Source organism: Chaetodon auriga, chromosome 13 (assembly GCF_051107435.1).
Source record: "Chaetodon auriga isolate fChaAug3 chromosome 13, fChaAug3.hap1, whole genome shotgun sequence".
Classification (NCBI taxonomy): domain Eukaryota; kingdom Metazoa; phylum Chordata; class Actinopteri; order Chaetodontiformes; family Chaetodontidae; genus Chaetodon; species Chaetodon auriga.
This window is the reverse complement of record NC_135086.1, coordinates 14,665,517-14,679,060: the sequence shown is the minus strand read 5'-3', so window position 1 is coordinate 14,679,060 and position 13,544 is coordinate 14,665,517. Positions and strand designations below refer to the sequence as shown.

The following is a 13,544-nucleotide window of genomic DNA, read 5'->3' as shown; positions in this document are numbered from 1 at the left end:
TGCTGCAATGCTTTCATCGTCGCCTCATCATTATAGCAGACGCAGGATTTATCGTGGAGAAAACCTACTTAGTTGTTTGCTGTATTTGCATACTGTAAATGGTGATCATTCCTCATTATATAATGGATTCATTTCTCATAGACAGGCCAAGACATGCCCCAAAGACATGTTTGTTTCTAATGCAATTGCTGAGGTGATGAAGAATGAGTAATGAAAATATATTCAGAGGCTTCCATTGCCTCGGGCTCATGGGGAATGTGTGGGACCTCCATGGCCATACTTTGCGGAAGCTTCATTGGTGAAGCGCTTCAGGATGAGGAGTGCTGACGATGTTATAGACGCACAAGTCTATGACACATGCCTTGATTTTAACACATTTGGATGTACCTGTAAGGTGTAGGTCCAAATGTGACATTTATTTATTGTGAAGACGTGTCAGAATAATCAGCTTTTTTTTTTTTTTTTTTTGAAATTAATCAACACCTCAAAATGCACAAGTATCAGTCTTGTACCAGACTGTGTGTGTCTTGTGCTTAACAAGTATTATGTGTACTGTGAAAGAACACAAGCAAAATCTTGTAGCAATTTCATGCCAGCCATAAAGGTAATGAAAGACTTAGAAAAAAAAAAAAGGATGAATCTGCATTACTATAGACCTTAATTAAATATCTTTCCTTCAGTAAGTTATGACTGCTTCAGATGTATTTTTCATTTAACACTGGGTAAGCAGGTAGAGTAACCCCTGACACCTTTCATCCATGATGGGATCATGTGTATTTGCCTTTCATATTAATAAGCAGAGCGTGTACTCCACTTATTAATGTACGATGTACTGCCATCATGCTCTAAAGTAGTGGCTGTGCTTTTATGTGCTGGGCTGTGCTGGGTTTGTGTCATTTTTTTTTTTTTTTTTAAGATACATGATATAAGGAGACCATCTTCTTACATAATTATGGAAAGATTAAAGGTTTGCATCTCCACAAAGCCTAAAGCTTTAGAGAATATGAATTAACTGGCTTGACTTTTATCAATGCATAGGTAAGTTATGTGAGTATGTTTAAGGTTGTTTTGGGTTCCTGGTAACGTGTTTCATCCGTCATGGCGGAACAGCCTGAAATCATACAGAGTCTTGTGACTTCAGATTTCATCCAATTAATTAGGGTTTTCATTTATTTCCAGAGTATATTTAAGGTTTGTTAATTATTTTTAATTTCTTTGTCCTACTCTGAACCTTTTGGTCATAAACATCACAACGTTAAAGCACGACAATATCAATTATTGCGGTTGTTTGACTCTGAGCAGTAAAATTTGCAATAAGGAAAGCCTCAGTGTATTTGCAGTTAAAACTGATTTAATTAGAATCACTTGACTTGATTTCGGGTGACAGCAATTAGCTCTTGTGTCTGTTGTTCAATGTGATTAGTTCATCATAAACATAATTACAATCTGTGTACCAATGAGGTGTTGCTGATAACATGAAAGTCACACTTTGAGCATAGCGTCCCATAAGGGTACCTTGTTGTTACAGTTACCGCTTCGAATTGAGAATCATGGGACATGAATACACTTTAAAATTAAGCTGCAGGAGTTACAGATCAAGTGGAATTTAACAGAGGAAAGTGAAGATAACTCTGCTTGGTATCATTTTTGTGGATATCATGCGTCCTATCCAGTTGACGGAACTTCAACTGTCCCATTAACTTGCACTTTGAATACGATTTTACACTTTCATCACTTTCTCTGACTCTTCGCCTGAACTGGTTTTATTCTTCAGATGAAATTTCAACTGCTTTTACCAGTTACCCATCACCTGACACTTGAATTGCTTTCATCCTTTACATGTCAGATCAACAGTTCAACTACTTTCATCTCTCAAATGCTTTCAGGACTTCACTCACAACTTCAGCTTCATTCAGTTCTTACACTTAAAGTGCAACGTAAACTTCTTCAAATGTTTAATCTATCTATCTATCTATCTATCTATCTATCTATGAAGTTTGGAAACATGGGTTGGTTCAAAATAAAGATAAAAGTTGGATTAAACAGGTTTTATCTGTGTGGCATATTCTACTTGAAATTGCAATTATTATGGTGGAGCCCTTTGTGAGCCTCAGTAACCATGAGGTTGATTTGTAAGTAGTAGTAAGGACAACCAGGGCCAAGTGGTCTAATGTAGAGCTCTAGGCAATAGCAATTCAAGAAAAACTCTACAAGTTGTTTGGACTCAGGAAAATTCTAATTATTTTGATTACTGGTTTCGTATCGATGAAGCAGGTGTTTGTTTTTTCTTCTCTCAGTGGGTCCTCTGCCTCCTTGCGTTGCTGAAACACAGCAGCTCATTTTATTGGGAGTGGATTTAGAGTCCCCGTCCTCTGAGCGTCTGCTCAGTGCTGCAGGAGATATTGCGTCCCCCTGCAGCTCCAGCTTCAGACAAAAGCCTGTTTTCACATCTCAGAGAAATCTGAATGGGAACGCAGGTGGCAAAGATATAGGCTGATACAGACTATTTCTCCTAGGAAGCATCTCAATTTCTCAATGCCAGAAAATACAACTAAAAAACAGACATCAAGTAAGAATTTTTAAGAGACAAACACAAAAACTTTTTAATATGCACTTATTCCACAGTCCCCCTGGGAGGGCTGGGTTGGTTTGGCAAGTCGAGAAGTTCAATGCTCAAAATGGTTCAAAGCATCTGATTTATAACTGTTCAGAGGCTCTCAGTTTGAGGTGGGTTGGTTTGTGGTGAGCTGCTTTCACTTGAAGTGCTTCAGAGTGAGAATAAAAAATAGATTTCGATTTTCAGTATTTTTGTTCAAAATTTATCATTGTACTCCAGAGACGGTGTTTAGGAAGTTCACTGCAATATAATAAACAGATAAAAACTTTAGGTTGGAGATTATTGTGTATACTTGTTTATGGCTACAGATGTTTATTGCTTATACTCTGTCTTCTCTCCGTCTCTGTGAGGCTGAGAATCTAAAGTTAACCAGTAATACAAAACAATATTTTGTCCACAAACTTGAATGCACCATGACAACAGAAACTGAAAATACACCCTTGAAATGGCAAACAAACACTTCAGAATAATCTTTTATTCAATATTGTCTTCATCTTACCTGTATTTGACCAGGTTTTTTTTTTGGGATAAATTACTGTATGTGTTTGAATTAAAAATTGAAAGAAGCTGTTGGCCTCTTCTATACAATTAAATTCTTTCTAAAACATTTTTCTAAAGAGGCATTTGAATGTCTGATACATCCAAGGCCATAGTGCACTGTATGAAAAGGCAGTTTGGCTGAGTTCAGAATAGACTGTGGGTACACTGAAGTCAGGAAAATGCATTTTACTGAGAAAAGCAGGAAAAATGGATTTAAAGGTATATAGAACCATCCTCCTTACAGTATTTCAAGTGTGGTCACTCCAGTCCACGTTTGAATACAATGACAATGACTCAACATCTAAAATAAACTGGAGAATAAATGAACGGTAGACATGGCCAAGCCTGCAGAATAGTCTATGTAATGCACACACTCACATAAAGAATACACTGTATCATGATATCACCAATATCTAAAACAAGCTTTCAACGCAACATATTTAAATGTGAAACAGTGGGAAACTGACCAAGCAGGGTTTAATGTCTGCAGAGAGGAACACCTGTGCCTCAATAGCAGAACAGAACATTTTGCAATAACAGTGTCTGTGCGTCAGAAATAAACCAGGTTACCAAATATTAAGATACAGATTTTTTTTTGTCCCACGCCGACTCTCAAAGCTGCGAGCAAATTCCACGTGCTTTCACTAAAAAGTGTTTCTGTGAAAGGAGTGGCTGATAACAGAAATATTTCCAAAAACACAACCAAAAGCCTATAGCCTGCTGTGGTAGCACCATAACATGAATATTAAGAGAACCTCAGTCCTGAGCGGAATGGATGACTGAATTATATTGTGAAGAGTCTGCAGCCATAAATCAGACTATGCACTATAGTGTGAATCCAGGATGAATAATGAAGCAGTCCTGCATGTAACCTATATAAACATCTTTAATTGGGCTAATGCTTTGCTCTGATTACTGTTCATCATTGTATTATAACAGCATGTAAAGAGGACCACTGGCCCTCGAGGTAAATGATTGAGCATGTGTGTTTTGATTGTTTAGACTTAATGTTATTATTGATATTTCACCAATAGTGATGGAAAGAATTACAAGGGGAAAAAAGGCTCTCGGAGGGGTCTTTGACACCACAAGCCACAGACCAACTTTAGACTATACTCACCAAGGTTAAACCCAAGGACATGCACATCCATTTTGACTGACAATGACTCAGTTACTCATATCATTAGTTGCCATGTGGCTTGCATGTGATATAAATGTGCAGCACTTATTTGGACAGCAGTGGTCATTTTATCAGTTTAAAACAGCACAACTGTCCTCTATGGACTGTGGACTGGAAGACAAAAGATGGATTTAAAGAGTAACACCGGACTGCAGAACAAGACATCTGACAAAAGATAATTAAGACACCACAGGGGTGTGCTGGCTCTCTGCATGTTTTTAGGATTTGGTAAAGGCACCATTGTGTCAGTCTCTGTACATTGAGAGAGAGAGCTGTGTTCATTTCCTTGAGTCAGTCTGTTTTTTGCAGATGACATTATCCTTCTGCTTTCATTAGATCGTGGCATCAGCTCTGGGATCGCCTGACACCTTGCTTATTGCCATGAATAAACATGGGTTTTCTCGTCCATATGAGGAGTGAGCAGCTGCCCAAAGTACAACCATTCAGTGTTCTATAGGGGTGAAATCAGAGCCCATTAGGATGCCAGTCAGGCAGAACGCTTTGACACATACGATTTGCTAATTTTCTTGTTTCTGTTATCATCACTCCAAGGAGGGGCAGAAATCAGGTCGTGTGGGTTTGACAGTTTATCAGTGTTTCTCCTATTAGTATTCAATTTCCATCCAAAAGCACCTCTGAGCTGAGAACACTTGTCTATTTCCCCACTTTTACTATACAGTCAACACTTCCACCTTCTTCACTCGCTGATTGTAACTTATTTTGCTCTTCTTATCTCGCCAACTGCACATGTACAGTAACCCAGACAACTAATAAATCCCAATAATAAACAGAACCACCACCATAAGTCAATTTGCAGACCTGTGCAATACTAATATACACATAATAGTAAATTCAAAACTCAGTTATTTACTGGTTGGCTCTTACAGGTTGATATAAAAAGGGCAATGCATATTTTATTGTCTCCAAAGGGATATTTGTTTTTTACAGCCGTGTAAAAAACACACAGACTTCACTACAAAACATACTAAAAGGCATAAAACATATCACAATAGTATTTAAACATGACTGATCATCAGCTCAGTCATCCCGAGTGTTAGGTATCAACTACAGAGATACATGCTGGATTATGTGGAGATCAAACTGCTTCATCTAATATCTGATCTTGCTCATGAACTCCACAAGCTTTGGCTGATGACCAAGAGAATAAAGTTGCAAATAAAAGCAGCCAAACAAGCACTGATCCATCTCACTCTGTGCGGTGAAAAGTTTTGGCAAACTGGGATGATCTCAAAGGTGCATGATTACCTTTCCCCAGCAGCGGGGGCTTGATGTAGAGGTTCAGGTACCTGATAAGGATGTGGCGCTCTCCAGGGTGTTGATTACGTCAGCTGCACAGGAACTGTCAGGTACTCACTGCAGGTTGTTCCAGGTGCCAGCAGGAAGATGCCAGACAATGACTGAACTTGTTTAACTATTGGGTGCACATATTTATGTGGTTATACAGTATGAGTTATTTGTCTTGGTTGCCAAGACTTCAGTCAGTGTTCCTGGTGTGCCTTTGCCTGATAATGTGTTCTTCATGGGTACTGTTGAAGTGTGACAGTTTCATTCTATTCTCTTTGTTGCTTCCTGCACTGTCAAGTGATTGCCAGAGTTATAGTTTAGTCACCTTGATGGCTGCAGTGTTTGCTGCTTTGCCAAGTAGTCTTTGTGGTTTTGCCAAGATAATAAGACTGCATTTTTAGCACTTCCTCAGTCTCCTGCCTTTTAACTGCACTTGAGTTTGTGACTGACTATGTTTTACACTTTCCTTTGGAGGAGCACTGGGTTTGACCAGCTGGAAGAAGACCCAAAGATAAACTCAGTGCACACAACGGGGACTACATCTCTAGCTAGCTGGAAGTGCCTGGGAATCCCAAAAGAGCTTGAGAAAATCATGTCTTGGCAAGCCAACATATCTGAAATGGAAAATATATATGTATACAAACGGTGTGCACAGGCAGCTGAAGGCAGCCTATATGCCTCCACACATACATACATATAGTCGCCCTTCCTGCAGTGTTTTACAGTCTAGTTAGGTAACTTGTCAGCTATCTTAGCCGAGAATTTCCCATGAAATTAATTTTTCATTGTATTAAAAATCTTCATTTGGATGAAACCGTCCTCTGAGTTTCAAAGTTGGATACATTAATTAACTGTGACATGTGCAGGTCAAAAAGTCTCACTACAAGAGTAGAGGAGAGAATTCAGGAAGGGAGCTGTAGGATAGCTTTGACGAACCACTGCCACTGCATGTGAGACCACATTTGCACCTTTGATGATGTGAACAAGTATTCAACTGGTTTATTTTAATATTTGCAGTAACACACAGTCACATGAACTACAATCATCTGAGACGGAGACACGCAGGAGTGTAAATTTGGCTTAAGAATGATGTGTTTTCTCATTCAAACCTTGATTTTCTAGTGTTGAACGCTAGTTTTAGTGCTATTTATATGTGTTTTCACATATAAGAGGAAGAGACACGAACCTGCACCTGTGGTCAAAGGACACTGCACCTTGAACCAACATGGACATACTAAACAAATCAAATATGACCTCAGAAAATTGAATGAAAGGTTCTCTCACCACACAAAAGCAGAACTTGTCCAAGTATTTCTCCTCCTAACCCTGTAGATTTGGATATTTGATCCACAATATCCCAGTGCAGTGTCGCCCTCTGCAACAAGCCTTTCAAAATGTGGTATCTCATACCAATAGGAATCCTTTGCACAGTGATGGCAGCCATGTTAATCCACTGTTGATCTACCCACGGATCAAGTTGTTCCAAAATCAATAAAGCCATGAAAGCTTGCCTTCTGGTCTTCATCACACCCTTTACATCCTCCAGTTAATACAGTGTGATTCCATGCTACTGGTGTTTCGCTTTGGTGTCAGCAGAATGTGGGGGGTGGGGGGGGGGGGGGGGACATGTCAGCATTTACATTTTATGTATTCAGTAAAATCCCCATCAGTGGAACATAAGCACAGCAGGGGCTGAGTAAAGGGTGGTTAAGTGTTTCGAATCATATTTAGCTACAGATAACCACATTTTGCTTTTCACAAATCTTTAAATATAACAGTCAAATGTTATTTTAAAACAAATAGGCCTAAAAGGATTTACAGTGGGAATAAGGAATTTCCAGTTGCCTTGTTTCATGCTAATGTACCCAAATATTCCTAAAAGGTTTTAACGATTTACTGTAACAGCTGGAAATTTCACAAACATAACTTCTTTCATAATCTGCCTGATTCTTTTTAATCGCACTCCACAGTTCACCCATCCAAAAAAAAAAAAAAAAAACCAACACACCCTTTTTGTCTGATTCATTTGTTTCCACCACGTCTGTGCTGGGAGGTGCCGACCTGCAGCCCCCACCGGAGTGGAAGAGGCTGGATTCCACTCCATATTTTGTGTCCCGCTTCGTGTCCTGCCGGTATATCTAATGTGAACACAGTGCGCTCCCCTCCGCGCAGCATTTCCACTTCAACACAGCGACCAGGAGGTTTCGTCTGTCAGCGAAGTTGAGTGAAGGCGCCGGGAAACGCACTGCCCGGATTCATGTGGCACCTCCAGGCTCTCAGCCCTCTTCTCTGCGGCGCCGGGGGGACTTTTAACCATTCTCGGCTGCGATAGAAAATCTCGCCTTGGGGAATGTGTTTGTAGACACTAATAGTTGAGTTGCAACCATTAGACGCCCAGTCATTAAGTACCTGCGGATCTACTGCAGGGGAGTTTTACCAGCAAGCGGGATACTGCAGAGCACCCTGAACACTAAGGAGCTTCGCAGAAGTGAACAATGCTCCGACTACAGACTCTCATTTGCACTTTTTCCGTGCTGTCTGTGACAGCGAGGGCAGATTTTAAGGCACGGAATTGCAGCGAGGTGAGGGAGGCTTGTGTCGGCAGAGGCTTCAGCTTCGCACATGTTCCTCTTCAGGAGATCCCAGGTAAGGCTGCACCGACCCGTCAGTCAGGCTCGCGACCTGCCACGCAGAGCAGCATGAAGAGGAATATTTTGTGCAATACATTTTACAAATATCAATGTGGAAAAGTTACAAAAAAAAAAAGCATCCCATTTCAACTCATTTGTGATGCAAAGTCATGCATGTTAGTCTTTTAAAGCGGATTGAAATGCTGCTGGGGGAGCAGCCTGTGACTCGTACAGCACCTCAACCACCTGTCACTCACTAAGTTGCAGCAGCGAGTCTGACAGAGCAAAGTTTTAAACCGCATACAGGACGCATAGACAATTACCAAAATAGTCCTGATTGAGCGGAGTGGATGAGCAGCCTCCTGTATCCTCACAGCCTCACAGGCAAGTGACAGGCCTGCCGTTATCAAGAAGAATAAAACCCCTCGTTGAAAGCGCCCGAACACACAACCCAGAGGCTATCAGTTTATGGGAGCTGGTTAGCTGTTAATGTATTCATGCAGCGATAGCAATATCCTATCAGGCGGCATCAGTGCTGAATGCGAAGAGTCCCCTAGGCAGGATGTGCCTGCGTGTGTCCGGCAGAGGTCTCCGACTGTGCTAACCAAGCAGAGATAATGAATGGTCAACTCTGGAGATGAACTCCTGTTCTGCGAAAATGAAGTGATAAGGTGAAGTGGAAGTGCTGGCTCCTGCAGTGCTTCAGCAGCAGTCCATAACCACGAGGAGCTCATTCTACTGAATATCAGCCATTATCCTCTGGGCCAATTATCTTAAATACCTTATGGAGTGAAAACCACATTTAGGCCCGTTTGCATTTGGGTCCTGTGTCACTGAGGTGGATCATACGTGCAGATGATACAGGTTTGATAATGTGTATGCGATGCTGGAAGTGGACACGAATCCATGGATCATTTTGATAAAAATGAGTCCTGCAAAGTGTCAAAACAGTGTTTTAGTGCAACAGTATTGTATGTGTCAGCGTGTAAATTGAATTTGTATTAGATGTTTTTACAAGAGTTTAAGTCACAGATCTCATGATCGGTGAGCTGATGATCATCTAGTCGTATTTGTGTCTTGTTGTTATTATGTCAATATGCCTGCATCTGAAGAAAATGAATTAGGATTAATAGGTGTTGTTTTTTTTTCACATTACCCCATCTGAGTTGTCTCTCCAGGCCATTGTTATGCTTCAGGGCTAATGATTCTCTCTATAAAGCAGGGAATCTGGCACCAATAAAAGGCTGCATATTTGATAACAGGCACACCTGTTCAGAGATGGGTTGAATAACCAACTGATTAAATCCTTTGGATCCATGGCTCTGACATCACAACTAATCTCGCAAATGAGTGAAAAATTCAATCTCTCTCATCTCCGAATGATGTCACCCTGAATAAATGTCTTTTGATCTGGTCTTTGGATGAGTCATAACCTTACATGTCTGCCGGAAAGACAACGCATTATCAACAGCTCAGCACATTCACACCGTGATGGGCACGTCCTTCAGGCTGCAACGTATTGCCTCTCACTCGTGCAAGGAATGTTTGAGCTACGCCAGGAGTAAAGTGTCAATGTAAATACCTTTATTTGAAATGTTAAAGAGCCTGAAAAGTCTCAGAAGCAGAAAAGCATTTTAACTCTTTAAACTCTGGAGATTGATAGCATTTTGTGTCATTGAATTCTCATTGAGTCTGTAGCTTCTCTAATTAAAGTGCTATTCAAAGCAGGTTCACTGTTTGCTTAAAGGGTCTGTGGAGGTCAAAAATCATCATGATGCATTATGTTATACTTGTCTGGGAGTTATTTACTGACAGATAACTCCATAACATAAACACTGCACGCCCACATTTGTGAACACTTTCTATCATTGCGTTCATGTAGCAGGTTTGAAATCGTAGCGGATTAAGGAGGTGACACTGAAGGGGTTAAGAGCGTCCATGTGGCAGACGGGGAGCATTTCTTTGGAGTTAATATTCCAGTACTTGTTGATTAGCTGGTCCTTGTGGGACTCGTTGTAGAGCGGGTTCCCAGAGAGCTTATTGTTGTCTGTCAGCCTCACAGTTGCCATCATACTCCATTAACTCTGATGATTTGTTAAAAATGTCAACCTTTGTGTTACTGGTCCACCTCTACGAATGAAGCTTCTACATTCTGTTCGATCCGGTTAAATTACCGCTTTCTGCTGTTGGAATTCTTGAAATCTCTGTCATTATCCAATATTTGCCGAGCCATCACCATCAAGTTGTCATGACAGGCGGATTTGTACGCTCTCGCTGCTTGTGATGTGAGATGCCGTCAGAGACCATGCTAGACAGCAAAATTAGACAGAAAACACACATTTCTCTAGTCAATGCCACATTTTGTGACTTGAGCCATCTGTTTGAAGTTAATCCCATTAGATTACTGTGAAATTCTTAATCACATTCGTGTTAGTTGTAGCCTTTCATGTTCTGATCGTACTGTATGCCGTTTGACCAATGTGAGGCACTCATTACAAACATAGCAGAGAAATCAGCAGGGTATTTTTTGCAGGAGCGTTGGTAGTGCTCAGCCACCACTACAGTATGTTTTTCATGAAAATCTTAGGATCCCAGATTTTTGCTGTTGTGTTTGGTCCAACAGGAGGAACCAGGTCAGGTGGAATGACAGCAGCGTCGGAGTCAGTGTTATTGACAGAAAATGTTGCTATGAACCAGAGCCAAAAAGGCTCAGTTGGTACAGCAGTTCCACAAGACTCAGGCCTTGCTTCTGTCTGCTGACCAGGCCGGGCTGGAGGCTGTCAACAGCTTCGTTGTGAAACCACAGGAGCATGAACTTGAGGAGTGCTCTAAAAGTCTTTGAGTGTTCGCACATTTCAAAATGCCCAGAGCATCTCCCCCTCTGCAGCAGCCTTTATTTCAATCTGTTTAATTCAACAAATTCCTAACATTTGAGCCTTTTAAATGCGCTCCCTCATTGCCCCGGTTAGAGATCAGAACTGCACTCTGTCTTGCCCCTGCTGTCTCAGTTTCCGCTCAACATCTGAGACAAGGCGTCAAGATATGGAAAGTGAGTCATGCAGCAGACTGCTGGATTCAATGGAACTTCTTAGCATGTCATATTCTGAACTATCATTTGACGTCCAGCTCTGTTTACTCCCAGCCGGGAGATGGAGATGGGACAGAAATAACGGTGCTGATATTTTATGTGATACTTGGCTGCCTGCACAACGAGGCAAATGATCTCTGCTGAAGCGTGTAATGTGCACAGGTTCTCTACAGTCATGTAATGGGATGGAGAGGATTAAAAAGGGCTAAATGGGAGTGCCTTCAGAGGGAATGGCCAGGTGACTTTGTTAGCCCCTGCAGCATATGCCGGTATTGCTGTGATGTATTGTCACATCACGGTGACCTTCCTGTCCGTCACACATGTGGAGGTATTTCTGGAAGTGAAGTCCTGAGAGCTTCTTGGTGGGATTATGGCATGTTTATGCTTTTACATTTTACTTTGCACACATCTAGATGTTTGTGATAAACTTGCAGATAATCGGCAGTTATTGGGTTTGTGCATGGTAGTGCCAGTATGTGAGGCAGCATTCGGCTATGTAATGTAATGTGAATGCATCCTACTGAGAAGCAGAGGGGGGCACTATCGGGGGAGAAGAATACAAACAATCATCACTTTTCCCACAGCAGAGAGGATTTCTCAAACTCTGCCTCTGTCTCTGTGTCATCAATCATGCTCGTGAATGCCAAAATGGTCTCATGATGGGCTCTCTCTATGGGTGTTCCCTCAGAGAGCTGCAGGAAACATTGTGTCCTGCAAGTGTTTTAGTGCTGCAGCACTGGAAGCAGAACAACACAACACAACACTCAAATCATATCAAAAGCATAATTACATAGATACCAATGTTCAATTTAATGCGGTCCATAGTGCACAACAGTGCTGCATGAAAGACCCTGAAAAGTTGTTTTCACTCAGTTTCTGTCTAAGAGCTGTTGGATCCTACATGAACACAAACTTTTCTGCTTAAGTTTGAAGTTTCCATGTCCATGGTCTATGATTTCTGTGTTGAAGTGGACAGACCTCAGTTGGATGAAGGTGATGCCAAGTACGTCTGAGCCCCATTCAGACTTGAGCAACATTTGAATCAAGATCTAATGGCACCAATTGAATCTGATTGAATGAAACCATATCATTGTGCAGTTTTAGTGATGGTGGACTGTGCTGGACTTCACTGTGTTGTCATCTCTTTACACACATGATGGGAACAGGTGCACTTCATGAAGTGTTAGTAAAGTTTTCTTCCATTTCTTTGAACGTGAAGTATCTGGTGTTTTTGTTATATGCTGGCTTTAATTCATCAGCCGATATTCAAAGCATGTCACACTCTGCTACATACAGGCCATTTGAATTGTTCAAATGGAGTATTGAAGTGGGCCACTCACTCAATTACCTTCACAAAGCCTTTATCTTGTTTTGTCTGACCAGCTCTCCAAAGTTATTTCATTCTGTCAGTCTGGAGCCGTCAGTCTGTGCAGCAATGCTCAGTTTCAGCTCGCAAAAGTAAGATACCTTCTGATATGAATTTTGATGTGTTTGGGTTTCTTTAGAAAACTCACGTCTTCAGGGTTAATGTTTTTTAAGCACCATAAGTAGTGTCTGGGTAATATTTCTAAGCCCTAATCCTGTCTGTGACCCGGGCCTTCTGTTTACTCTGTTTGTGGCCTCCAGCAGGGTTTACGTCCAACTTTCTGTTGCTCACAACCCTAATCGCTCGTTGGCGGTTATTAATGACGCTGCTTGTTTTGCAAATTTACAGTGCCTATTGTGTGAAAAGGGAAATCATAATTAAGATATTTAAAGTTACATTTAATTTATTTCAATATAGCAACAAAGCAGTACAAACACAAGAAAGAGACACAGGGTTATTGAAGCTTGACCAAATACTGTAAACCCGACAAGCTTTGTTTATACCGTTGATAAGCAGCTGTTATCGTATAGGTTAGTGGAGGAACGACGCCGCAAACACGGCCATGAAGAATTAATGTTTGTCAAACTCATTTGAGATAAATCGACTGTGAAAAATGAGGAAATGGATTGAAGTGATTCTCCTGAGACAACGTGGCAATAGCTATTTAATGGTTTAAGAATCATTTGAAATGTGAAGGAATGAGTGCTCCCGCTGTCAACAACAGATTGAATAGATGTTATTTTGATCTATTAGTTCCTGTCAACAACTGTCCAATTAAATTCTAACCTGGAGCCATTGAGAAAGAGCTTTTTCATTCC

At 41.0% G+C, this 13,544-nt stretch overlaps 1 protein-coding gene across 2 annotated transcripts in view; it reads left to right on the top strand.

The window, feature by feature from the left end:
* The first annotated feature begins 7,808 nt into the window (after positions 1-7,808).
* The window catches only part of gpc6b (glypican 6b), an 80,717-nt gene continuing 74,981 nt past the window's right edge, over positions 7,809-13,544 (top strand). For both annotated transcript variants that reach the window (XM_076747228.1, XM_076747227.1), the window contains exon 1: positions 7,809-8,288. In XM_076747228.1, coding sequence (XP_076603343.1) covers positions 8,138-8,288 — 151 coding nt within the window. In that variant the 5' untranslated portion in view covers positions 7,809-8,137. The remainder of the gene's footprint in view (positions 8,289-13,544) is intronic.